The 27,514-nt window shown below is 41.3% G+C and overlaps 2 protein-coding genes and 1 long non-coding RNA gene across 10 annotated transcripts; 1 reads left to right on the top strand and 2 right to left on the bottom strand.

Moving 5' to 3' along the window:
• The first annotated feature begins 283 nt into the window (after nt 1-283).
• On the top strand, nt 284-2,033 carry LOC112270646. The gene is made up of 2 exons (XR_002962974.1): nt 284-1,153; nt 1,837-2,033. It is a non-coding gene; the product is annotated as an uncharacterized LOC112270646 (long non-coding RNA).
• LOC100843556 (insulin-degrading enzyme-like 1, peroxisomal) lies at nt 1,203-11,834 on the bottom strand. Its single transcript, XM_003567129.4, has 26 exons — nt 11,412-11,834; nt 11,229-11,304; nt 10,456-10,523; nt 9,694-9,785; nt 9,503-9,576; nt 9,063-9,106; nt 8,704-8,755; nt 8,268-8,387; nt 8,069-8,181; nt 7,816-7,978; nt 7,598-7,690; nt 7,393-7,478; nt 6,969-7,055; nt 6,634-6,737; nt 5,790-5,892; nt 5,623-5,718; nt 5,327-5,516; nt 5,170-5,231; nt 4,887-4,991; nt 3,550-3,751; nt 3,216-3,424; nt 2,542-2,666; nt 2,367-2,418; nt 2,201-2,287; nt 1,845-1,967; nt 1,203-1,681 (listed from the first exon to the last, which is right to left on the bottom strand). The coding sequence occupies exons 1-26, from the start codon at nt 11,550-11,552 to the stop codon at nt 1,427-1,429; spliced, it is 2,922 nt and encodes a 973-aa protein (XP_003567177.1). The 5' UTR covers nt 11,553-11,834; the 3' UTR covers nt 1,203-1,426.
• A 2,472-nt stretch (nt 11,835-14,306) lies between these two features.
• Nucleotides 14,307-27,115, bottom strand: LOC100846895 (insulin-degrading enzyme-like 1, peroxisomal). Of its 8 annotated transcripts, XM_003564303.4 has the most exons (26): nt 26,714-27,115; nt 26,476-26,551; nt 24,284-24,351; nt 23,503-23,594; nt 23,302-23,375; nt 22,802-22,845; nt 22,446-22,497; nt 21,845-21,964; nt 21,655-21,767; nt 21,402-21,564; nt 21,182-21,274; nt 20,976-21,061; nt 20,397-20,483; nt 20,064-20,167; nt 19,266-19,368; nt 19,075-19,170; nt 18,755-18,944; nt 18,565-18,626; nt 18,276-18,380; nt 17,160-17,361; nt 16,856-17,064; nt 15,700-15,824; nt 15,530-15,581; nt 15,365-15,451; nt 15,028-15,150; nt 14,307-14,849 (listed from the first exon to the last, which is right to left on the bottom strand). In XM_003564303.4, exons 1-26 carry the CDS (start codon nt 26,834-26,836, stop codon nt 14,595-14,597), a joined length of 2,904 nt encoding a protein of 967 aa, XP_003564351.1. In that variant the 5' UTR covers nt 26,837-27,115; the 3' UTR covers nt 14,307-14,594. The 8 variants fall into 8 exon arrangements, with proteins under 8 accessions (XP_003564351.1, XP_014754910.1, XP_010232429.1 ...); XM_014899424.2 differs by lacking the exon at nt 23,503-23,594 and having other exon boundaries at nt 26,714-27,114; XM_010234127.3 differs by lacking the exon at nt 24,284-24,351 and having other exon boundaries at nt 26,714-27,114.
• Between the last annotated feature and the right edge of the window lie 399 nt (nt 27,116-27,514).

The raw sequence follows: 27,514 nt of genomic DNA, 5'->3' as shown, positions 1-27,514 counted from the left end.
ATTTGTACCCCATGTAAAATTTGAGTGACATATTTGAAACAGGTAAATTCTCAGTGGCAAATATGAAATTCTCTCCACACACAAAGTGGATATCTATCAAAAGCAGAAGCCACGTACAGTTTAAAGTCTGATCAAGTCGCTGTCGACGAGCGCGTTCCTCTACCCCGAAACAACAAGCGTTTAACAAAAATACACATGACGTCAATTCTGAAAGGGTTTGATCCCTTGGTAAAACAGAGGTGTAGAACCATCCACACTGATCATCCAAAGCAACGTTTAGCTAACTCTAGCATACTCCATTGCACAGGCAAGCACACCGATAGATATGCCAGACGTATGAACCAAGCGATCTCAGTTGGCGTTTGAGGGGATGAGTCCGAGAGGATAAGAAAAGGCCGCGCCGAAAAAGAAGCCACGAGACGGGGGAGGAAGGAAGGAAGGATGGAAAGGATATGCTAGCTCCAGCCACCTTCTTTTGTCCTGACCGGACCCGCAGTCCAACTCCCCATCAAACTCAAAAAAGTGCTCCGGAAGGAATCCAAATCAATCAAAATCGGCCTCCCCTTGAGTCGATCAAGACTAGACATTCCATCACACTCCTCCGCAAGCGATCATCTCCGTCTCCCCCACGCACGCGGCCACAGAAGCCATTGCTCGCCACGGCAACCAAGTAGTGATCGACGACGCGCCCACAAAATATTCCACCTCGCTTTCCGCCCACCCGCCACCACAACCAGGGAAAACACCAGAACCTGATTCCATTCCTCTGCCTCTTTTATTCGTGGAGTAGCCAGCCGGGTAGACAGAGTCCTCTCCTCTTCTAGAGAGCTTAATTGGCGGCCGTCAGGACTTGCCCCAGAGCATGTGCCATCCGGGGCTACCGCCTCTGCCGCCGGGCTGCGTGGTCAGGCGGCGGGCGCGAGACGCAGCAGCGCCCACGCCCGTGCCGCAGCGGCAGAGGCACTACTACTGCGTGTGCTCGCCGACGTCGCACCGGGGCTCGTTCCGGTGCCGCTGGCACCGCAGCAGCTACCAGTGGGGCAGCGGCCGCGGCAGGGCCGTGCCGTAGCCGAGGTGACGCGTGCTGGCAGGATGGCGAATTGGTGACTCCTTCCTTCGCGGCGGCCGGAGCCACGTGCCGACTACGCAATGTGTACGTGTTCTCGGCTCATGGCGCCTTCTTGTCCACCCTGCTCTACGCAATTGTACATAGTGTTTCATAGTTGTCTCAAGAAATACATACAGACAGGGCAAGTATAAATATACAAGGTCATCTACAGGTGGTAGATTTATTCTGAAAATGACATCGCGTGCTTACTCGATCCATACATGCATGAAGAATAGCATTGTGCAATTGTGTAAATTGGAATTGAGTTCACTACAGGAAACAGAGAATATATAGCAGGGCGTATGTAGCTGACTGCTGTCAGTCCATTGTGACCCGGCCTGGACCTGCCTTCAGCGAGGGGTACAGAGGTCTTGATCGCTTGAAGCCGAATATGTCGGTAATCCTGTAGGTTTTGGGTGGGTCAGCTTCGGCGATAGCCTTCTTAAACTCTTCTGAATGGTTGCCGCTGAACACCTGCACGCTTATTGTCCTCCTTTGAGGCGCATCAACTTTTATGTACTGGTCAAAGAATTCGATGAATTCTTCTTTCGTGAGCTCTCTTAGGAGAGCAACCTGCAAATGTATATTGAGGTCAATTATCTCGCGGAGACACAGCCTTCAATTTTCGTTTGGAAAGAAGAGTGACGTGTTTAACTCCTGAAACTTCTCTTTCTTGTTTTCCTTGTATTTATGCAGATCTCATATTATTGTATTGTTGCCTGAAACAGACACTTACCTCGGACTCAACCCTATCAAACTTGAGAGTTCCGGATTGGATCTCTCCCCAGTAGAAGCCAGATTCCTCCCACAGGTTTTTGAATTTCTCCAGTTTCGAATCAATGAGTGATTTGACATTTCTCTGTCATAAGAACACGCCAATGTCAAAGTGAGATGCATTAATGTGCAAAATCGTTTTTATTTTGAAGACACCGAAGCGCTATTAGTAAAACATGTGGAAGAAATCTGTCATGATTATGAAAGAGATGGAAAATTTGACATGGTACATATAAGTTAGGAAAACCTGGAACTTCAATTACTTCTGAAGTGTCCGTCAAAAAAATTACTTCTGAAGTGCCAACTGAAGCCACTAACCTTGAAATCTTCATCAGAAAGTTCATGGATTTTGCTTTCGAACATCTTAAAGAATTCATCAATTCTAGCATCAAGGTATGAAGGATCCTAGGATTTTTTTATCACAAGATTAGTAGGAGAAAGCAGCAAAATTTTCGTATTTATTACTATATCTTTGAACCTGTACCTTTACTGTGGATTGAATAACAACCTTGAGTGCCCGAACTCCACGATCAGATCTGATTGATTAAGATATACATAGTAAAGCAGGATTGTAAATGAGCAGTAAAAATAAAATCTATATGTTTCTCCTGAAAGGACACGTACAAGTAACAAGTCTAAACATCAAAACCAACATATACCTGGTTGAAAGATGTGCTATATACCCAAGCTGCTCGACAGTCCGCAGTTGGTTGAAAGCAGCTTGTCTAGCAATTTGAGAGAACAACTGAAGTTTGATGTTTGAAATTGCGTCGTCCTGATGGACCTGAATATGTGAATATGCTCATTGGTTAGTAACCTGGCATGCTTATTTAAATAGAACGTTATGCACTTGACATGATAAGCAAACAGGTACCATTAGACAGAGTCATTTTCGGTAAGACGGATTGTTCAGGAACTTCGCATTAGGGATTAGTGTACCTTAAAATTGTAATTATGTTTGAATTGGATTACTTGGCATTAACTTTGTATGTAAGGCAACATTGCAGAATAATGTTTCAAGTAGAAAGGTGTAGAAATCTCCAATTGTTTTTTGTGTTGTCCCCAACTGAGTGGTGAACTGCCAACAATCCTACTCACATTGTTCCAACTAATACTGGGTTGATCATAACGTAATGTACACTAGGCTACACCAAGGTTACCATCAGTTTTGTAACAAAGATAAGAAGGTACTGATCACTGACAAGTAATCCCCTTGGATAACATTTTTCTCGAATCCACGCCTAAGCGCGCCTCATGTTGTATTAGAAGAGGGACAAGACGGCCAAGTCGTGTTGGATCAGTTCACTACATCAAAGTTAGGAGGAATCTATACCTGAATGTATTGGACTATTGATGAATTCTCATTCTTCTGATTTAAACCCTCAATTTGGTAGTAGCATTTTAACTCATTTTCAAGCATGATAACCCTTTTCACCAGATATTGTGATGAGGACATAGATTTGAACAGAGAATTAGGGGTATTAAATATAGTATCTTCAGTCTCCTGGACAATAGACTCAGCCTCAGCTGGTTCAATGTTCCCTGCAAGAAGAATTTTTAATAAGCAAAATTGGGATTGCAGTCCAGTCCAATCCTCGGAAATTATATTTCGGTGATTATTAGCATAAAAGATTTTTTTTGCGAGAACACATAAAATTTCACTGAACCTTGAACATAGCATTCCAAATATGTCTTTGATAGCAAGTGTGGCACAAACTTCGCAAGAGAATCTGACTCAAGCTTAGAAAGAGCTTGAAGTTTCTCAACCACAGACCATTTTGTCTCTTCCAGTATTAGTGAGAGATAGTAAGAAGCTTGAGAATATGGTTGGGAGAAGTTGAAATTCTGATAATCCTTAACCAAAGTTTCCTGTAATGGCAAGATGTTGGTAAATAATTAGCCATCAAAGAAATCATGACAGTAGTTTCAAAAGGCACCGATTAAGAATCCAAAGGGCAAGAATATTTCGCAATCTCAAATCAACCATCGTCATGAAAATACATTGTTGTAACACCCTGCATAAAATTTGTTACAAGGGCAAACCCCACGTGAGACAACGTATGCATAGCACCTCGTTTGAGCTTCCATAGTCAACACTCACTTCGCCCAAAAAGGTTAACCCGTATGTGCTACTCCCTCTGATCCTAAATTCTTGACTGAAATTTGCCCAAATATAGATGTATCTATTCTTAAAAAGCGTCTACATACATGTAATATTTCGACAACAATTTAGGATCGGAGGGAGTACCATTTTGAGCCGAAAGGAGTTGTATGCTGATGTTACAGTTATCATAATCATATTGGTGAAAAGTGCACTTAATGAAGTGTTATTCGCTAAGTAGTACCAGCGGTACCATTATTTACAAGTTATACCATACAGTAAGACTAAATTTGACTGCTCTAAAGAATATCCTGACAGGTGGTAAATAAAGAAAAGCAAAATGTTACGAACTGAGCTTAGCATTAAGATTACTGCATTATGATAAAAAGAACAACGTTAGGTCCAACAATTTATGAATCTTTAAGAAATTCTTGATTTTCTATGCATATCTAGATTGATGTGCTCGTGCAAATGAATCTGTAGTCTCTAACCCTGCATTAAGTTACATGTTTGATAAAAGGTTGCCATAACTTTTTTTGTTGGCAAAGGGGGAGATGCCTCCTGACTTATCCACGCCCATATGGTATCAGAGCTGATTTTCCCAATTATTACCCACAAACACGTCGGGCATGTGGGAGTTATTGTTTTATTTCCACATCCACGTCAGATGTGAAGGGGGTGTTAAGTGTATCGTATCTCATATTCCTATCAGATCGGTCTTTTGGATAGATGGTTGGTTGCTGTAACTTAACAGATAAATGATCAGTGTTTCACTCGAGTGAATTCTGTAGTATTTGAAGTTAATCCCCACAAAGTTGATGACAAAGAGACCAAGTACATATATAATTATGCCCAGCTCAAATCATGAAAATTGACAAGGAAGCCCAAGGATCAACATCTAACCTTCAGGGCAGAAAACCTGTCTGCTTTAACTTCAAAGTTTGCTATTTGCTTCATTATAGCATGTAGCAGAACTCTCATCTTGTCATTGTAACCACGTACTGAAACCTTAAAAAAAAGGCAGATAAGGGTTTGAGTTCGGATTCAAAACTGGATGAACACCAGCAACATCATAATGCATGAAGCAACAGCAGATAGCATGAGGAATTTTACTAGGAGATAGTTAGCTAGGGAACACTAGGAAACCGAAAGGAACACAGTAAGTAGTAACCGAATAAGAAAAAACCTGGAATCCAGTAGAAGTAAGATGTATCGAATAGAATAAACCCGCAATTCGAGCATCATAAGCTGCAAATGGCAGAAACTAATTGTCAGTGTAATTTTGAACTTAAATACTGTAATAAAATATGCAATATTCAGAAAAATTCAGGATTATCACATACCATAAGCATTCAAGTAATCGACTAACAAACTGACAAAGAGACTTGTAGATACGACTGCTTCGGGGGAGTGGCTTGACAGTGGACAGTGGAAATCAATTATAATTTTAACCTTCGGAATGACGAACAGCATGTTGGGCTTATACCATAACCGTGAAAGTGGTGTCTTCCTTACTACTGTCGGAAATCCAACCTGGTGAAACAGTTCGAATTAAAAGAAATATTATTTAAACATTTAAAATTTTAAACAATTCGAAGTGTGTAAAGTGAACACGAAACAAAGTTCCTCAAAATTTTACCTTGTCACACACTTCTTTAAGAGATAAATCCTTTGGGATGAAAATGTTGGGCTTAGGGAGATGGAGCTTCTCAGCAGGAGCCTTTTGAACCCATTGCTGCCAAATAGAGGCATAAGATGGGAAATAAAATAAAATTCGGAAAATAAAAATAAATTTTGAATCCAAACCTGTATCATATAAGGAGTGACAGTTTCAACAGAATATGATGTTTTGTACCAGGGCTCAGCACAGTTTGTAGTTCCTTCAAATTTTTTAGACTTGCAGAATATTCTAGAGACAGAAATAAATATTGCATCAAATAAAGATGAAAGTGTAGTATTTAGCTTTGTATGCTAATTTATGTGCATAACTGCAGATCATCTGACAAATAAACTTATGAGCGAAACTTTAAGATATGAAGTTAGGCCATGTTTGTAGATAGTTCTTTATTGATGAGTCCCAGTATCAGTTACCATTAATTTACCAATACCAGACATCCACATATATACGTTTACATGTTGGCGTGCAAAGAGACTATGCAGATAGAAGTAAACAAATCAAGGTTGTCTCATATGCGACCAAGCCGATGAGACAATCTCCCATCTACTTGTTGGGTGCCCCTTCTCGCCCCAAATCTGGTTCACCATTTCAAGGCATGGGTTGCAGCACAACATGCGACGGCGCCTGCGTCTACGATAGAGTTAGGCACCACGAGTCCTTGACACAAGACAACATCAATGAAGCATAACTTATGACCGCTCCCAGGGGCAGGGGATAAGGACCTTAGGAAGCTCTCTCCAGAAATCCGAGCTGCCTAATATTTTTTTGCCTTTATACCTTTTGGTTAACTAGGTTTTTGTACTTGCAATTTTCTGCTATTTGGTTTCTTTTAGTAATCTATTTGGGGCTTTTGTTTAGGTCTTCTCCACTTTTCCGAAATTAGAGCCTTCTCAGTGTATTCTTCTAATAAAAATATGTGTGTTTGAGAAGAAAAAAAAAATCAAAGCTGCCATGTGAACTGTGTACACATACCTTACTCTTTCGGGTGACAACTCATCAAGAATCATATTTATTGTATTTGGCGCATACTTCGACGGCAATGATGCTGCAACCAGCCATTCCTCTGGTGGGAACAACTGCAAGCCATTGAGCAAGTATTTCAAATAAAAGAAAGAAAACAGTACTGAAGTACGGAAAAAAGGTACAATTCAACAGATGTTGGAGCGAAATCCTAGACGCAGAAGAGTTGCTACATAAAAATTGTCAGTAATCAAACAACTCCCCAAGATATACATCAGAATTTATAATTTAAATTATCTATTACAAGGGAAGTGCTGAAATATGCAATGAGCTCTAAAGAAATATACCCGCATGCTTGAGACAGTACGTGTCACATAGCTGATTGGACGGACTTTGTCTTGATAGTGGAATTTCGTTTCATTTGTTGACGCTAGCTAGAACAATAAACATGTTAGCATGAAAATTTATGTAATGAAACGTAAGAGGCACTTGCCCCTCACAATGCTCAAGACATGCAGAAAAACTCACAACATGAATTTCTCCAACAAGAAACCTCGGGTAATAAAATTTAAATCCAATGAGGTTGTTTTTGTTAAAAGAACACATCAGAGTCCACAAGTTCAATGCGGATATTCACAGTAAATGCATATTATAAGCATAACCCATCAAATAAATTTATATAAACTGATTCCCTAGGAGGAACTATACTAGTTTTCATTGATTGAAGAAATAGGCACCCATAATCACATAAACGATGTATCTGTCAATTACCTCATTAAATATCCATTCATGGATTCCATCTTCTTTTAATAGGTATAGGTATTTGAAGACCAACCCAATGATATCCTCCATGTGTTCTGAAATAATAGTATGTGCACATCAGATGTTTACTGAATAATATAAAAATGGGTGCCTAAAATCATAAGATAAATGGTCGTTTCAATTCGAAGAGAACAAAATGAGGATGGAAACTCACCATGACCAGCATCAGTGAGCCTCATGCCAACTGAGAAAAAAGAGTATTCATTACTGTCACTGCCGGACCTAGCCACCAAGTCCATGGCCCATCCTAATGTAGTGAAAGGTGGACATGTTACAGGTCACAGACAAGTTGACACAAGAAACTAGTATTTGAGAAGGTAATGCCGGCAAAAGAATGTTTGGAACAATATACTACTGTTGAAGTTAACTTACCTAATTCCTTTATAGTATGGAAGATGGATCCCTCGCCTTCATGCCCAATGAGATGACTGAGGTAATGGCAAGGGCCTTCTTTGTAAAATTGGATGTTAGGCGTGACTGGCCATGATATTTCTAGGTGGTCGCCTTCTGTTATCGGGATTACATTGACGAGAAGCTTCAAGACAAAGAAGAAAGCACGCTAAATTCCATACAATTAGCCATTCTTATGTTCACTTATGGTGTGATTGGTGTTGCTTCAAGTTACCTGCAAATGTTCTGCTGAAAGAGGTTGACTTGGACATTTTAAGCTTCTCTGGTCAGTGTTTTTGACGTTACCAAATAAGCTTTCAACTAAGCTCTGAATACAATCGAGACTCTCTACAAAATATTTTTTATCAGTAACAAATAGGTTTAGCTTTTTAGTTATGCCAAAATGGACTAGCCGGTAAGTCAGTTACATTTACCCTTTCCATAAACAACAAGGTGCATAAGATTTGCTGAATATTTCTTGTAAAAATTGAGAAGCTCAAGTCTGATGTCCAAGCCCCTCTCTTTAGGTTTAGTTTCCAGTGTTTCCCAACTTCCTGATAAAATTAAATGATAGGATTTCAGGCAAATAAGACGCAAACTCCACAAAGAGTTTTTTTTTTTAACTAAAACTCCACAAAGAGGTTGCTTATTTGGGAAGCACAACTAGATATTTTAAAAATATGCACGAGCAAATTTGACACTCTTTCTATTTGAATTAAAAACGTGATATCTGAATCTCATAGATATATTCAGAGGTGGGACACAGCAAAATTGAACCTTCCTTTTGTTTTGCATGCTAACTAATACGAAACAAAAATCATAATTAGGTGGATGAGGATTAGCAATATCTGAACATCAAGAATTGCTTACCGGTACTGAATTTATGGTAAGGGTGATCCTTTGAAGCCAGATGCTTTTGAAGCTGTGGAAAGAAGTTTCAAATCTGAAGTAACAGTGCAGCAGGGCTAACGGGATGCAAGATATTCTGAGGATAAACCAGTCTTAAATCATGCCAAATGTGATTAGTACGAAAGTAAAATGGCATTCTGAGCATAAGTCGGGCTTAGGTCATGCCAAATATAGTTAATATGGAAGCAGAAGCATGCCTTGTAATTATAAGTAAAGAACGTTTACTTTAGCGATTGCAGTATTTGATGAAAATATGACATAGTGTTGCAACAGAAAAATATCTGATGTGTCTAACAACGACGGTTGAGACTTTGAAGTACCTGATACATTCTCCAGCTATCTGACAACAAATTTTTCTTGTGTTCTGTAAGGATAACAAAAAACATGTTAGCCACTAACGTGTTTGGCCCCTAGCCTAATGGTTAGGTGGCACTAGTAGCACTCCTCAGGTCCTAAGTTCGACTCCCCATGGCGTGCGAATTTCAAGCTGAGGTTAAAAAGCCCCTCGTCTGCCTCCCGCCTTAAGCACAGACCTAAGGGGCGCCCAGTTTCACACGGGCTTTGGTGCTGCTGTGTATGAGTGGGACAGGGGTTCGGGGGTTTCTCGACTTGCATTAGAAAGTCTTCTTCTTAATGTAAATGCCTGGGGTGGCTTACCCCTTAGTCCCTTACAGACATATAAAGTGGTTGTGGTAAGGTTGAAAAGTAAAAGGTAATGTTAAATGCAGATAGCACCACCGTGTATAAAGCAAATGCTCACCAGAATCAACAGCTTTGATCTCTCTAAGTACAGCATCCTGCGACATCAGCGGCTTAATGAAGAACTGGGCAAATCTGCACAACAGAAATCACCTCCTTATTTAAGATTCAAATAAAGAACCATGCAAATCTGCTGAACAGAAATCATGGCCTTATTGAATGTCCAAGCATCAAACTACTAAGAAAAGTTACCTATCTAAGGCTTCTTTGAAATTGTCCACGTTAACATCAAAATGGAAATTTGTTGTCTCGGAGGATGTAAAGGCATTGAACGAACCACCATGCTGATATTTTTCACGACATGCCAAACACTCAAAAAACATATATTGCAAGTGCATTGGATGTAACTTCCAAGCATTAAATAGAATATTTAAGCTGTTCCAAAAGAACTATAGTAACAAGGTCCCACAAATAAAATTATAGAATGGGTGGACCCCTTTACAAACTTGTTAACAAAGTTGTTGCTAGTCGGGAAATTTGTACTATTTCTCTGTACTTTAGCTTCAGTGCTAGATGTATTTGGTTTGAGAATACAAAAGGCTACAATTGAGCCAAAAGCTTCATAGAAAGTACAGTACTCAAGTAGATTTCACTTGGTCTGTACTTGGTAGTTGGCAATCACAATGGAGGGGAGGGCTATGATACAACTGTGAATTTCCTTGCATGATGCTAATTGCAAAGCACTGATATCAGTTGTAATGTGCCACTACCCACTTGCACCTACATAGCCTAACACATTTGATTTTCGCTTGTTCTCTACTTTATGTGTTATTTTTCTGACTGCCCAGCATATATGATGATGCATGGAACCCTAAAGCTGGGCCAAACTCTTACGAATCTGGTATGGCTGTGTCAGGGTATCACGCTTTAGTGCAAGTAATACTTGCAACCAAACATATGATGAAACGGAAAGAGGTTGAGAATGTTTTCTTGGAGTAGCTTAATGGAAGGTACCTCTGAGATATATTTTGTATAATCATGTTCTCCAGGGTATTTCTCGCTGGCATAAAATAGCATATGCTCTGCAGGTAAGGCCATGAATAAATCAAGACAGAAACAACTCAGCAAAATGGTTAAGAGAAAATAAATTTTGATTAGGTGTGACCAACATTCATCATGCCAATCATTTCCTCCATCCAAATGGTTTATTACTTTACTTTGTGCCCGTCTTTATTGTGCAGAAAAATTGGTACTGTCCCACATCTGTCTCGAGTAGCAGAATTATCTCGTGTTGTTCAAGCTTACCTGTAGAATTCACACGCCTGACAAACCGAGACGTTGACTTTGAAAAATCTCGATAAATCCGCCAGTGCCACTAGGCAACAACTGTAGGGGCAGTCGAGCAGATGTAGGCTAAATTATACTGACATTATCAGAGAAACGACTTTTGATTGCGATATTTAGCTGGCCACTTCGGAAACATTTAGCAGCTATCGCGGAGTGAAGGACACGAATCTGCTATAGACGAGGCAAAACATAGGCAGTAAACGTGCAGCACGTAAAATCATGGACGCTCCCAACTCATCACGCTTGGAATGAAAAGTCGTACGGTAACACCTTTTGATCCGACGGTCAAAGCTCTTCCGGCGACACTCAACCTAACCAATGACTAATTCAACAATCCATTGACTTGATTGCAACAATTCATTCCTTAGTCTGTTGATTCTACTGAGACAAAAAGGAGAGGAGAATCATCCCAGAACCAGAAGGAACGGAGCCGAACTCACCGAGGAAGTGCGCGAGGCCCTCGAGGCCCTCCGGGTTGCTGAACGAACCCACGCCGACCTCCATACACGCCGCCGCCTGAATCGCGCGAGAGAAACATCGATCAGCCAGCAAGCGTTCTCTGTTCTCCGCGATGCTGCGCGGACGAGCGAGAGGGATATAGGTCAGGAGCGGCCGGGACGGACCTTGTCGGTGTCGGCGTCGCTGATGAGGAGGCACTCGAGCGCGTTGGGGAGCACCACGCGGCGGTACTCTCGCTTGTCGCTGCGCGCGCGGATGAACTCCACATTGCCCGCCGTCGCCGTCGCCAACGCTGCCGCCGCCATATCGACTCGCTCTAGAATCAGACTCTAGACCGCGCTGCCGCCTCCGCTTCCCCTCCCCCTCCACTTATAGTCCCCTCCCCCGCTTGGACGAGGCTCCAATCTCCAACGGTGGATTGGAGGCTTAAACGAGTGGGGGCTTTACTATTCTATTCTATGCGCAGGAACGCAGCCAGAGAGGGTGGGTGGCCTTGGAGGCTTCGATGGGACTCGCGGAGTGGCGCCGGTGCGGGATGACGATTGACGAGAGAGCCTTTTTCGCACCGGCGAATGACGTGCTCGCGACGGCGAAAGGGAACTGCCCCAGTCCTCCTCAGCTCCTTGCGAGCAAATCTGATCACTTGTACGGAGTAGAATTTTAAAAGTTGACGCGAAGTCATTTCTACTCACAAGTCAATGAATGAAATGTCGATATTGCAATGAAATTTGGTCTATATATAATGAATGAAATAATTTTGATATTGATATTGTAATGAAATATTATCGATATGGTAAAAAAGAAAATTGATATTTTTTAAATTAGAAACACGGTACAAATGCAGACGCTCACACACGTGCATACGCTCACCAATATGAACGCACACGCCCTACTCTTATGAGCACCCCAATGTTAAGTTTTGAGAAATTGACGAAGTCATCGCAGACGTCTCGCTGTGTACCCAATGTCAAGTTTATGATTTGAACCTGGGTGGGCTGATTCCATCGCCACAAGGAACCACACCACCTGAGTTAGGCTCAGTTCACCAAGAAAATTCATATTGACAAAGTTTGAATGATATTGTGGTATTTCTGGGTTTCGGCACCTACCAGACCCAGCAGAAGAAAAAGCACTAGCGAAGTCAATGTAGGTAGACAACATAACATTAGGTAGAGATCCTTTTCGTGACAGTACAGTATGATGCACATCGTGATATGAATTGTACACAACGACTCCATTTATAGTCACGCAATACATGACGACCCCACAACGCTAAGTTCCATTTAGTAAGACTAACTCGGACCGACCAATCCATTTGCATGATTTTTTTTATTGATTTCCCGAAAGTAAAGGTACATGTACCCGCCTCCGCCTCCTTCAGCGGTAATACCATTTCACGTTGACGGACTACTCCAAAAATCTAAATTAGAGTAGCAAAAAGTAGCAAAAATCCGAGCCCTTAGATTATTAAAAATGAACAGTTCAAATTTTTTTTAGGAAAAGATGGCAGTAGCTCTGCCATTCATTAAAGAAGGAAAAGAATGCCGCTAACCTTGGAGGGTTAAGGTTAGCGAGAATACCCCCATACGACATCATAAGAAAATTATTCGTTATCTGAAATTACAACATGCGACCCACCCTGGCAAGGTTGCCCTCCTAAACATATTAAAATCTTCATGGATAATATGCGCCACCTCCTCAGGCTCTTTCATCTCATTTGAGAAGATACGTCGATTTTTTTTCTTTCCAAATGTTCCAAATGGTGTAGATGAGAAGGCGATTCATCTCACGTTTCTTCTCCTTAGTTATTAGCGCTCTATCCGCATCCCACCATTCATCGATGCTGAAGGTTCTGTCGATTTTGGAATCAAAATTCCAATTCCATCTCCTCAACGTCTCCCAAACATATTTGAGGAATGTACAACTCATGCATAGATGTTGCACCGTTTCCGGTGAAGAGGAGCAGAGGACGCAGCGTTCTTCATTCTCCCATCCCCTGGCAACAAGATTATCGGCTGTCAAGATCTTCTTATGAAGAACAGTCCATGCAAAGAATTAGCATTTCGGTTCAGCCACCGCTTTCCAGACTTTTGAAGAATCGCGTAATAGGACGCCCACAAACTCAGCTTTATAAGCTGAAGACGCGGGATATCTACCATCGTCCGTCCATCTCCACCGAATGGAGTCATGGGTGTCAAGTTGAAGCTGCGCCCCCTCAACAATTTCAACAAGGGCGACAAATTCCAAAAGCTGCTCAATCATGGAGATGCCCACCAAGGCCTTAATCCAATTATCATTTTGCAGCTCATGCTTGATGGTTCTGTTTTTCCTAGTCGCGATGGCGAAGAGATTGGGGAAGAGAGATTGAAGTGAAGCACCATCTTGCCAAGAATCATGCCAAAAGGAAGCCTTCTCTCCGTTTTCAATAGTAACCACCGTGGAAGATCTGAACGGATCCATATCCTTGGCATTGCAAGGAGTCTTGGTTCCATTCCAAGGTCCAGTAGGCGTTGTCCATTCTAGCCACGGCCATCTCAGTCTGAGAGCACACCCAAACCTCTCAAGATCAAGGATCCCGAGGCCTCCTAGGTCTTTAGGATACCGTTTTTCAATTGACAAGCGCCTAATTTTATCAATTCTTTTGCAGCACCAGGCAGGCAAGTCGAAGACGTGAGGTGGTAGGTAGCAATTGCAGATAAGGTAGATTTGACGAGGGTAGCACGACCTGTAGAAGTCCTCCTTTCCAACCGCTGAAGCGTCCTGCAACTTCGTCAATAAGCAGTTGGAAGTCGATCCTTCGTGGATTCCTTGTGTGAAGTGGAAGGTTCAAATATTTGCATGGGAAACATTCCAACTTTGCCGGGAAGGAGACCATCAGCTCATCCACATTGATGTTTGTCACAAGCGATGGGGAAGATGCTGGTCTTAGAAAGGTTGGTATGCAGCCCCGAGATGGCCGGCCCCAAAATCTTCTAGAATACGTTTAATTGCAGCCAGCTCAGAAGAGGAGGGGTTGGCGAAGATGGTCGCATCATCATCATATAAGGATACACGCATCATTTGCATGACAGTTCAAATTAATTTTCGGTTACCGTAAAAAGCTATTGTACATATAGTGTGTATAGTTGTCTGAAGAAATACATACAAACAAAAAAGTATATATGGTTATCTACTGCAGGTAGATTTGTTCTGAAAATGGCAACACGTGGTAACTCGATCCATACAGCCATACAGGATGAATAGCATTGTGCAGTCGTGTAAATCAGAATTGAGTTCATGCATGCGCGCAGGCTATATACTACACTACAGGAAACACAAAATGTATAGCAGCGCATAGCTGTGAGCTGTTAGTCCATTGTGACCCGGCCTGGACCTGCCTTCAGCGAGGGGTGCAGAGGTCTTGATCGCTTGAAGCCGAATATGTCGGTAATCCGGTAAGTTTTGGGTGGGTCAGCTTCGGTGATAGCCTTCTTAAACTCTGCCGAATGGTTGCCGCTGAAGACCTGCACGCTTATGGTCCGCCTTTGAGGCGCATCAACTTTTATGTACTGGTCAAAGAATTCGATGAATTCTTCTTTCGTGAGATCTCTTAGAAGAGCAACCTGCAAATTTATTTTGAGGTCAGTTATCTCACGGTGACACAACCTTCATCTTTCATTGGAAAGAAGAGCGACGTGTTTAACTTTCGGAGGGAGTATTTTGTTTTCTTGTCTGCCTCAAAATTATGCATTTTCCTCTTAATCACGGTTATGTATTGTTGCCTGAAAGAAAAACACTTACCTCTGACTCAATCCTATCAAACTTGAGAGCTCCGGATTCAATCTCTCCCCAGTAGAAGCCAGATTCCTCCCACAAGTTTTTGAATTTCTCCAGTTTCGAATCAATAAGTGATTTGACATTTCTCTGTCAAAAGAACACGTCAATGTCAAAGTGAGCTGCATTAATGCCAAAAAGTTTTTGTTTTGAAGAAGAAACTGATGCCCTGATGTGGTATGTGGAACAAATCTACCATAAGTACTTACGAAAATAGATGGAAAATTTGACATGGTACATCATATTTAAGTTAGAAAAACCTGGAACTTCAATTAATTCTGAAGTGCCAACTGAAGCCACAAACCTTGAAATCCTTGTCAGACAACTCATGGATTTTGCTTTCGAAGATCTTAAAGAATTCATCAATTCTAGCATCAAGGTACGAAGGATCCTAGGATTGCATATTACAAGATTAGTAGGAGAAAGCAGCAAAATTGCCGTACTTATTACTATATCTTTGAGCCTGTACCTTTACAGTGGATTGAATAACAACCTCGAGTGCCCGAACTCCACGATCAGATCTGATGGATTAGGATATACTAGTAAGGTAGGATTGTAAATGACCAATGCAAATAAAATCTACATGTTTCTCTTGAAAGGACAAGTAAAACACGTCAAAACGTCAAAATCAACATATACCTGGTTGAAAGATATGTTATATACCCAAGTTGCTCAACAGTCCGCAGCTGGTTGAAAGCAGGCTGGCTAGCAATTAGAGAGAACAACTGAAGTTTGATATTTGAAATGGCGGCATCCTGATGAACCTGAATGTTCAAATATGCTTAGTAGTTAGTAAACTGGCATGCTTCGCCTCATAGAACATTATGCACTTGACATGGGACATTTCTTCAGTTTTCTTTAGGACAATATGCAACTCAATTTTTCCCCTGAACACACGCTTGCTCCGTGTTTCCTCGAACACGCACCTAAATGCATGTTATAATCCTTTAAAGAAAGTTAACAGAACAAAAACGTTGCCATATTTTATACAGTAAATATCAGAATCTCATGCTCAATGGTATCACTGTATCACATCAATCTGATGTGTTATTGAGTGGTTAGAGCATCACTTGGTGGATTGTTTTACCTTTGTACTTTCTTGACCTCATTTTTATGGATTGTTTTAAGAAATTGACGATATAGTCGATTCCTGGCAATCAGTTTAGAGCGTAGCAATGGGTAATGCTGACATCTCACATAGTGTCTCGTATATCCTAGTTGCAGAAGCTGAGCAAATCCCAGAAGATGATTTCTATCAACCATTGATGCAAGAGAAATATTTTACCACAACACTTGCAGTTCCTTTAAGTCTACATGTTTAGGCCTGGCCGAAATGTATCTAGTCCCGAGTGACTTGGTTATAGTGGACTAAACAAACCACACATGATGCAGTGCAAGGGATGCAGAAATTCTTGCAGAAGGTTTCCTAGTACAATACTATAGGTAACACCGGGATTGTTCAGGAACTTCACATTAGGGATTAGTGTAGCTTATAAATCTAAATATGTTTCAATTGGAGGACTTGGCTTTAATTTTGCATGTAAGTCAATATTTCACAATAATGTTTGAAGTAGGAAAAAGTAGAAATCTCCAATTGTTTTGAAGTGTCCCCTACTGAGTGGAGAGCTGCAAACAGTGCTCCCCACATTGTTCCAACTACTACTCGGTTGAGCATTACCAGTAATAGGCGCGGTGCCCATCAGTTTTGCAACAAAGATAAGAAGTACTGATCACTGACAAGTAATACCTTGGATAACATTAATTCACTGCATCAAAGTTTAGGAGGAACCTATACCTGAATGTATTGGACAATTGATGAATTCTCATTCTTCTGATTTAAACCCTCAATTTGGTAGTAGCATTTTAACTCATTTTCAAGCATGATAACCCTTTTAACCAGATATTGTGATGGGGACATGGATTTGAATACAGAATTGGGGGTATTAAATATAGTATCTTCAGTTTCCTGGACAATAGACTCAGCCTCACCTGGTTCAATGTTCCCTGCAAGATGAATTAAATAAGCACAACTGGGATTCAAGTCCAGTCCAGTCCTGGAAATATATTTTGGTGATTATTGACATAAAAGTTCACCGAACCTTGAACGTAGCATTCCAAATATGTCTTTGATAGCAAGTGTGGCACAAACTTTGCAAGAGAATCTGACTCGAGCTTAGAAAGAGCATGAAGTTTCTCAACCAAAGGCCATTTTGTCTCTTCCAATATTAATGAGAGATAGTATGAAGCTTGAGAATATGGTTGGCTGAAGTTAAAATTTTGATAATCCTTAACAGAAGTTTCCTGTAATGACAAGATGGTAAAAAATTAGCCATGAAAGGAATCCTCACAGTAGTTTCAAAGGCACCGATTAAGAATCCAGAGAGCAATAATATTCTGCAATCTCAAATCAACCTTCATGAGAATAAATTGTTGTAACACCCTCCCTAAAAATTATTATAACGCCAAACCCCACACGAGATAAGCTATGCATATCACCTCGTTTGAGCTTCCATAGTCAACACTGACTTCGCCCAAAAGGTTAACCCGTATGTGCTACCGTTTGGGCCAAAAGGAGTTGTATGCTATAGATTGCTAGTGTTACGGCTACATTGTTTTTATCATAAACTTATGTGGTTAAAAGTGTACCTGATGAAGTGTTACTCACTGAGCATTACCAACTATACCATTATAAACAAGTTATATCATACAGTACGACTAAATTTAGCTGTTTAAATAATGTGCTGACAGGTGATAAATAAATAAACAAAGAGAAAGCACAATGGTGGGAACTGAGATTAGCGTTAAGATTACTGCATGACGATAAAACACAATGTTGAGTATGAACCTTTAAGAAATTCTTGATTTTCTATGCAATATCTAGATTGCCGTACTTGTGGAAATAAATCTGTAGTCTAAACCCTCTATTACATGTTTGATAAAAGTTTGCCATAAATTTCAAACAATCATGTCCAGAGTGTTGTGGAAACATTTATGCTTTTAGTTCTAACAATATCATGTCCACAACTTAAAATTTATATATCTATTAGTTTGCAACTTTGCAAGTAAATAGATGACTAGAGTTTGATTGAAGTGAATTCTGCAGTCCTTTAAGTTGATCCACACAACGTAGATGACAAAGAGACCAAGTAAATATATAATTATGCCGAACCAAAATTATGACAATTAGCAAGGAAACAGAAGGATCCACCACTGACCTTCAGGGCAGAAAACCTGTTTGCTTTAACTTCAAAGGTTGCTATTTGTTTCATTATGGCATGCAGTAGAACTCTCATCTTGTCATTGTAACCACATACGGCGACCTTCAAAAATAGGAAGGTAAGGGTTTGAGTTCTGATTCAAAATTGGCTGACTACCAGCAACATCATAATGCATGAAAATGCAGCAGATAGCATGGAGATTTTTTCTAGTAGAAAGCAATTTAGCTGTCTGGAACACTCATAGGAAACAGAAAGGAACATATTAAGTAGTAACTGAATTAAAAACCTGAAATCCAGTAGAAGTAAGATATATCGAATAGAATAAACCTGCAATTTGAGCGTCATAAGCTGCAAAAGGCAGAATCTAATTGTCAGTGTATATTTGGACTTAAAGTTGGAGGGAGCAACCCCTCAACGGATTCATTCAATACTGTAAAATATGCAAATATTCACATAATTTCCGAATTATTACTTACCATAAGCATTCAAGTAATCGACTAACAAATCAACAAAGAGACTTGTAGATACGGCTGCTTCAGGGGAGTGGCTTGACAGTGGACAGTGGAAATCAATTATAACGTTAACCTTCGGAGTGAAGAACAGCATGTCGGGCTTATACCAAAGCCGTGAAAGTGGTGTCTTCCTTAATACTGTTGGAAACTTAACCTGGTGAAACAGTTCTAACTTTATCAAAATCAATATATTATGTGAACATTTGAATTTTTTTAAAAATTCATGCAAAGTGTGCAAACTGAAAGATGTGAACACAAAACAAACAAGTTCCTCTAAATTTTACCTTGTCGCACACTTCTTTAAGAGATAAATCCTTTGGGATGAAAATGTTAGGCTTTGGGAGATGGAGCTTCTCAGTAGGAGCCTTTTGAATCCATTGCTGCCAAAAAGAGGCACAAGATGGGAAATTAAATTTGGAAGATGAGATACCGGTGTGTGTGGTGGGGGAAAGGGGGTGGGAGGGGTGAACCAAACCTGTATCATTTGAGGAGTGACATTTTCAACAGAATATGATGTATTGTACCAGGGCTCAGCACAGTTCGTAGTTCCTTCAAAAATTTTAGACTCGCAGAGTATTCTAGAGACAGAGAAATATTGCATCAGAGAAAAATGTAAGGCATGTAATTTAGCTTTGTATGCTAATTTATGTGCATAACTGCGGATCATTTTACAAATAAACTTATTAGAAAAACAGTAAGATATGAAGTTAGGTCATGTTCAATGATAGTTCTTCATCGATGAGTCCCGGTATCAGTTAATGATTTACTAATGACAGACATCCAGATATAGGCATTTATATGTCGACATGAAATGAGATTACGCAGATAGAAGTAAAAAGAATCAAGGCTGTCACATATGTGACCAAGCCAATGAGACAATCTCCTTATTGGCTTCCCCTTCTCGCCCCAAATCTGGTTCACCATTTCAAGGAGCATGGGTTGCAGCCAAGAACCTTGGTTGCAGCACAACACGCGACTGTGCCTGCATCTTCGATGGAGTTAGGCTGAACTCAACACAGGACATCATCAACGAAGCATAACTAAAGGCCGTTCGCCTCCACAAATCCCAGCTATCTAGTCCTTTGCCTTCTTACATTTTGGTTATCTTGGTTTTTGCAGTTCCAGTTTTCTTCTATTTCGGGTTTTTGTTTAGGTCTTTTCCACATTTGTAGTTTTTGAAATTCACGCCTTCTCAGCATATTGTTCTAATGCAAAATCTGTTTTTGAGAAAGAAAAGAAACACAGAGCTGCCATCTGAACTGTGTACACATACCTTACTCTTTCAGATGACAACTCATCAAGAATCATATTTATTCTATTTGGCGCATACTTCGACGGCAATGATGCTCCAACCAACCATTCCTCTGGTGGAAACAACTGCAAGCCAGTTCACAAGTATTTCAAATAAAAGAAAGAAGACACTCCTGAAGTACAAAGAAAAGCTACAGTTCAACATATTTTGCAGCCACTGAAATTCTAGACGTAGAGGAGTTGGTACATGAGATTGTAATTAATCAAACATCTCCCCAAGATTTCAGAATTTAGATTCCAAATTATTTATTATGAGGAAAGTTCTGAAATAAGTAATGAGCTCTAGAGAATATACCCGCATGCCTGAGACAGTACCGGTCACATAGCTGATCGGATGGACTTTGTCTTGATAGTGGAATGCTGTTTCATTTGTCGACGCAAGCTAGAAAATAATAAACATGTTAGCATGTAAATTTATTTAACTACATGTAAAAAACACTTGGCCTCTCTAGGCCTGTAAATACTCTTCCACCTTTTCAATACATTGAGATGCAATGCTTTTGCGTTTTCTCGAGAAATAAAAAACATCCAATGAGGTTGTTTTGTTAAAAGAACCCAATAGAGTCCAGGTTCAATGTTGTTGATATTCAAAGTAAGTAAATACTACCTCCGATCCTAAATTGTTGACGAAATATTACATGTATCTAGACGTTTTTTAAGAATAGATACGTCCATATTTAAACAAATTTGAGACAAGAATTTAGGATCAGAGGGAGTACATATAATAAGCATAATCAATCAAATAAATCTATACATAATTAGAAAAATTAGATAAACATAACTCAATAGATTGCCTAGGAGGAACTAGGCAACTTTGTACTGATAAGAGGAAATAGGCACCCACAATTGGATAAACGATGCATCTGTCTATTACCTCATTAAATATCCATTCATGGATTCCATCTTCTTTTAGTAGGTGGAGGTATTTGAAGACCAACCCAATGATATCCTCCATGTGTTCTGAAATTATTGTATGTGCACATCAGATGGTTACTAAATAATATCAAAATGTGTGCCTAAAATCACAAAATGAAATAGTCGTTTCAATTCTAAGAGAACAAAATGAGGGTGGGAACTCACCATGACCAGCATCAGTGAGCCTCATGCCTACTGAGAAAAAAGAATATTCATTGCTGTCACTGCCAGAGCCAGCCACCAAGTCCATGGCCCATCCTAAATTGGACATGTCACAGATCACGCACAAGTTGACACAAGAAAGAAACTAAAGAATGACCAGTGTTTGAGAAGATAATGCCAGAAAAAGAATATTCACAACAATATACTGTTGAACTTAACTTACCTAATTCCTTTATAATATGGAAGATGGATCCCTCGCCTTCATGCCCAACGAGATGACTGAGATAGCGGCAAGGGCCTTCTTTGTAAAAGTGGATGTTTGGTGTGACTGGCCATGATATTTTTAGGTAGTCGCCTTCTCTTATTGGGATTGCTTTGACGAGAAGCTTCATGAAAAAGAAAGAAAGCACGCTAAATTACGTATCGTTTGCCATTCTTACATTCACTTTGATGTGGTCGGTGTTGTTTCAAGTTACCTGCAAATGTTCTGCTGAAAGAGGTTGACTTGGACATTTGAAGCTTCTCTGGTCAGTGTTTTTTATGTTAATAAACAAGCTTTCCACTAAGCTCTGAATACAATCGAGACTCTCTACAAAATAACTTTATCAGTATCAAATAGGTTTTGCCGTTTAGTTATGACAAAACTGACTAGCCTGGGTAATTTACCCTTTCCATAAACAACAAGGTGCATAAGATTCGCTGAATAGTTCTCATAGAACTTGAGAAGCTCAAGTCTGATGTCCAATCCCCTCTCTTTTGGTTTAGTTTCCAATGTTTCCCAACTTCCTGATAAAAATAAATGACAGAAATTCACGCAAATAAGACGCAAATTCCACAAGGAGATTTCTTATGAGGGATGCACAACTAGATATTTAAAAAGTATGCATGAGCAAATTTAACATTCTATTTTTGTTAATTAAAAAAAGTGATATCTGAATCTCATAGATATATCCTATAATCTAATGAGCACTGTGAACGGAAGAAATTTGGCGCCACCATCTAGTAGCTGTGGGATCCGCCGCATGCCGATGCATCCTGGCAGACCAGATGATCGCATACTGGGCAGGCCATATGATCGGATGGTGCCGGATCGGTCGCACGCCGACGGTCACACATTAGTCCTTTTCTAGATATATTTAGAGGTGAAACACAGGAAAACAGAAACTTCCTGTTGTTTTGCATGCTCACCAGTATACAAAACAACAATCCTAATTAGGTGGATGAGTATTAGGCTATTAGCAATGTCTGAACATCAAGAATTGCTTACCAGTACTGAATTTATGGTAAGGGTGATCCTTTGAAGCCAAATGCTTTTCAAGCTGCAGAAAGAAATTTCAAGTTTGAAGCAACTGTGCAGCAGGGCTAACGATATAACAGATTATTCTGAGGATACACCAGTCTTAAATCATGCCAAATATGATTTACACGAAAGTAAAATGGCATTCTGCCCAGAAGTTGGGCTTAGTTTGTGCCAGATATTTTTATTATGGAAGCAGAAGCACACCTTGTAATTGTAAGTAAAGAGCCTTTACTTTAGCGATTATCTGATGATAATATCACATAGTGTTGCAACAGAAGAATATTCTGATGTGTCTAAATACGAAGGTTGAGACTTTGAAGTACCTGATACATTCTCCATCCATCCGACAACAAGTTTTTCTTGTGTTCTGTAAGGGCAACGAAAAACAACGTTAGCCACTAATGTGTTTCTTACTACTTCAAATAAAACAGTGTAAACATAAAGTGATTGTCATAAGCTTTGTCATAAAGTGCATTCTTGTATGCAGGTGTTTCTCTTATGTACAAATTGGCTGCGATTATGGGCATTCTTACAAAAGGTGCAGCACAAGGAACCGATGGAGTTTGGCGCCAAGCGACTAGAGTGGATCACCAGGGAGTTTATGTCCTGGTTTGGGTGGCGTGCTAGCTCTAGGTTACTTAGTATGTAGATCGGTTTCATGTGTGGCCTGTCACACTTTTTGATGGTGGCATGTGTTTTCAAATTGTCACAAATAATGTAAGACTTTAGGCCATATGACTCCTAGATGCAGAGGCCGGAGGTAATAAAGCTTCCATTTTCTAAAAAAAAGATAGTACCACCATGTATAAAAGCAAATGCCCACCAGAATCAACAGCCTTGATCTCTCTAAGCACAGCATCCTGCGACATCAGTGGCTTAATGAAGAACTGGGCAAATCTGCACAACAGAAATCACCTCCTTATTTTAATATTCAGTAAAGAACCATGCAAATCTGCAGAACAGATATCACGACCTTATTCAATGTGCAAGCATCAACTGAACAGAATACTACCAAGAAAGTTACCTATCTAAGGCTTCTTCGAAATTGTCCACATTAACATCAAAATAGAAATTCGTTGTCTCAGAGGATGTGAAGGCATTGGAAGAACCGCCATGCTGATATTTTCACAACATGCCAAACACTCAAAAAATATATAATGCAAGTGCACTGTATGTAACTCCCAAGCATTAAACAGAATATTTCAGCTGTTCGAAAAGAACTAGGTCCCATAAATAAAAATCATAGAAGGGGTGTACCCCTTTATAAACTTAAAAACAAAATTGTTGCTAGTCAGGAAATTTGTGCTACTTCTCTGTACAGCATTCACCATTCCGTGTAATGGCACCACAACAATGTAGAATATTGGCGAGTGTGCACTTTATCTTCAGTGCTAGATGTATTTCGCTTGAGAACATGAAAGGCTACAATTGAGCCAAAAGCATGACCTCTGTTCATAGCAAGTAGATGTCAGCACTTGGCAATCACAATGGAGGGGAGGGCTATAGTACAATTGTGAATTCCTTGCATGATGTTAATTGCAATGCACTGATATCAGCTGTGATGTGCCAATAGCACCTACACACGTTAACACAGTTCTTTTTCGCATGTTCCCTATCTTATGTGTTATTCTCTGACTGCCCAGCATATATGATGCAAGGAACCCTACATCTGCGTCAAATTCTTACAAATCTGATATGGTTGTGTCAGGGTATGAGGATTTTAGTGCAAGTAAGACTTGCAAGCAAACATATGAAGAAATGAAAAGAGGTTGAATGTTTTCTTGGAGTTGATTAATAGAAGGTACCTCTGAGATATATTTTGTATAATCTTGTTCTCCAGGGTATTTCTCGCTGGCATAAAAGAGCATATGCTCTGCAAGTAAGTTCACGAATAAATCAAGACAAAAACAGAATGGAGAAAAAAATGCTCAAGAGAAAAAAAAATTGATTGCAACTAACATTCATCTGGTGCTCATTTCCTCCATCCAAATGGCTTACTACTTTACTTTGCACTCAACTACTTGTCACATGCACAAAAATTGGTACTGCTCCACATGTGTATTGAGTAGTAGAATTATTTTGTGTTGTTCCCGCTTACTGACAGAATGCACACACCAGACAAAACCAAGACCTTGACTTTAAAAAAACTTGATGGAGCTTTTGGTTTTATCGCAGATCTTTGTTATTTATTTTTTATTCGGTCGTTCCAATCTATTTGACTTTTTTATGAATCAATAAAGTCAAAACGTTATTCTCAAAAAAGTAAAAACAGACTCGTGGATCCTACTAGGCAGCAACTATGGGGCCAGTCGAGCAGAGTAGACTAAATTATACTGACATCATCAAAGAAAAAACTTATGATTTTGGCTGGCCTCTTCGGAAACATTTATAGCGGCTATAATGGACGAAGGCAAAACATAGGCTGAAAATTTGCAGACCGTAAATCATGAAAGTTCTCAACTTATCACGCGGGAAAAATAAATCGTAACACCTTTTGATCAGACCTTTACCCTGAACTGTCAGTGGCGAACATTCTCCCACCAATCCGACAAGGATGACTCCACATCCGGTAACCACTGAATTGCGCCCCAAGCACATAGAATCTTCCACCAGACTTGCCCTGCGCCCGCTCACATAACGGGCAGTGATCCGGATGATCAAACCCTCGCCACTCCAGGCGATCAGCAGTCCAGCACCTTGTCCGGCATGCAAGCCATAAAAAAATTTGCATCGAATCAGACCGTTGGAATCCCAAATCAAGTCAGATCCCGCCATCTCCACTCTTCTCTCAAACAACGCCGATCAAACGGAGTACTCACCCGCCTTCGTCTATACCAGGACCAACGGAAGCGATCCTGTCCCTCTCGGAGCACCACCTTGTCCAGAGCGTCACAGAGGTGGAGAAATTCCTGGATGCCATCATTGCTCAGATTAGGGTTAATCCCTCTGATCCAACATGCGTTGGCAAGCCCCTCAGCAACTGTAACTCTGTAAGCCCCGCCTGCCTCCTGGTGGCCTCGAATACCCGTGGAGCAAGAACTTTAGGCCGGCAACCATGAAGCCATGGATCAGACCAGAAGTTCGAACCTCTCCATTCCCCAATTCCACTCTTGTTGCTGCCTCAAATAGTTCCTGAGAATCCCTGGAAACTTTAATCCCCAAATCATGCCATGGTATTCTAGAAAAATTCGGTTGTTCCAATCGACTACTAGTATTAGACTTCTCGATGAAATCACTAAGTCAAAGCGTTATTCCCAAAAAAGAAAAACAGACTGAGCAGAGCAGGCAAAATTATACCGACACGATCAAAGAAAAAACTTATGATTTTGGCTGGCCACTTCGGAAACATTCAGAAGCTACTATCATGAATGAAGTAAACGAATGTGCTATAGACGAAGGCAAAATATAGGCCGGAAACGTGCAGCCCGTAAATCATGAAAGTTCTGAACTCATCACGCTGGGGAAAAAAAATCGTACTTATACCTTTTGATCAGACCTTTACCCTGAACCGTCAGTGGCGTGATCCGACGGTCAAAACTCTTCCGGCGACACTCGAACTAATCAATGACTCATTCAACATGTAGGAAAATTCGTTGACTAGATAGCAAAATCTCCAACATCATCATTGCGACCAAGGAAATCCCAAAGCGGAAGAGCGCCTTCCAAGGAGGAGAAAAAGTAACCAAGCAAAGCATTCCTCCAACCGAGACAAAATTAGAGACCCCAGCCGGATCCCAAAAGGGAGACGAGAGGAGATTCATCTCATGGCGGTGCGCAGCCGCAGCGGCTCGCAAAGCATGAGTACCGCGCTGGGGGCCGCTGTCCCAATGAACAATCCCCACCCCACCCAACCACTATCTATCTAGCCCGAAAATACTCGCTCCAGGAATCCAGTGGTTAGATCACGCGCACACGCAACGAACCGGAAGCGACGCCACGCTCGCGCTCGCGAGATGTCCGACGGCGAGGAGAGGAGAGGAAGGGAGCTGAAACTCACCGAGGAAGTGCGCGAGGCCCTCGAGCCCCTCCGGGTCGCTGAACGAGCCCACGCCGACCTCCATACAGGCCGCCGCCTGAGAACAAACAGAGATGGATGGGAAACAACAACAACACCGAATGAATCAGGCGAAGGAAACGTCGATCAATCAGCGGGCATTCTCCGTTCTCCGCCATGCTGTGCAGAGACGAACGAGAGAGAGAGAGAGAGAGAGAGTTCGGCAGCGGCCGGGACGGACCTTGTCGGTGTCGGCGTCCCTGATGAGGAGGCACTCGAGCGAATTGGGGAGCACCACGCGGCGGTACTCCCGCTTGTCGCTGCGCGCGCGGATGAACTCCACATTGCCCGCCGCCGCCGCCATACCGACTCGCTCAAGAGTCTAGACTTTGACCCGCCGCACCACCGCTGCCGACTTCCACTTGTACTCCCCTCTCCCCGCTTGGACGCGCTCCAATCTCCAACCGTGGATTGGAGGCTTAAGGCTTAAGCTTAGTGGGGCTTTTCTATTCTATGTTTTGTCGTTGCTGTCACCGCTAATGTATGCAGGCAGGGGCAGGCAGAAAGGCGTGAGCTGCCCCAAGTGATGGCTCCGCCCTTGGATGGGAGCTGTTTGTTGCGGAGTTGCGATGGTGCGGGATGACGAGAGACTTTTTCCCACCGGCGAAGGACGACGTGCTCGCGACGGCGAAAGGAACTTCCCCACACCTCCTCGGCGGTCGCTAGCCGGGCTGCGTATGCTAGTTTCGTGCTTCTAGAGTTCTGGAAATCGACGCAAGTAGACATGACATTTTTTGGTGGAGGCGTGGAGCCCCCTCTCGTGGCAGTACAGTGCAGGTGCAGCCGTGCAGATCGTGGTGTGAATTGTACACGACGACCCCACTCGGAGTCACGCTGGGAAGTGTAGCTATCTTCGCCTCTCTCTTTTTGAAAGGGCTATCTTCTTTTTGGCTAGACTTAACTCGGACAAACTTGGCACGACTATTCGTCCACGCCTTTGCATGACAACACTCGATCGATGTAACGCCCAGCGTCACTGGTG

The sequence above is a fragment of the Brachypodium distachyon genome, chromosome 2 (assembly GCF_000005505.3).
Source record: "Brachypodium distachyon strain Bd21 chromosome 2, Brachypodium_distachyon_v3.0, whole genome shotgun sequence".
In the NCBI taxonomy this organism is placed as follows: domain Eukaryota; kingdom Viridiplantae; phylum Streptophyta; class Magnoliopsida; order Poales; family Poaceae; genus Brachypodium; species Brachypodium distachyon.
The sequence above is the reverse complement of the archived record's forward strand: the minus strand, read 5'-3'. Positions and strand labels throughout refer to the sequence as shown.

What these genes read in the sequence shown, in the direction of transcription:
- LOC100846895 (XM_024458511.1), bottom strand. Translation starts at nt 25,253, where the DNA reads ATGGCGGGATCTGACTTGATTTGGGATTCCAACGGTCTGATTCGATGC. An exon ending in GTACTGTCTCAGGCATGCGG is followed by an intron (nt 20,168 to 20,396) that starts GTATATTCTCTA and finishes ACTGGCTTGCAG; the next exon opens with TTGTTTCCACCAGAGGAATG. An exon ending in CGATTACTTGAATGCTTATG is followed by an intron (nt 18,627 to 18,754) that starts GTAAGTAATAAT and finishes TGCCTTTTGCAG; the next exon opens with CTTATGACGCTCAAATTGCA.
- LOC100843556 (XM_003567129.4), bottom strand. Translation starts at nt 11,552, where the DNA reads ATGGCGGCGGCAGCGTTGGCGACGGCGACGGCGGGCAATGTGGAGTTC. An exon ending in ATACAAAATATATCTCAGAG is followed by an intron (nt 9,786 to 10,455) that starts GTACCTTCCATT and finishes GAAAAATATCAG; the next exon opens with CATGGTGGTTCGTTCAATGC. An exon ending in ACAGGTTTTCTGCCCTGAAG is followed by an intron (nt 3,752 to 4,886) that starts GTTAGATGTTGA and finishes TTGCCATTACAG; the next exon opens with GAAACTTTGGTTAAGGATTA.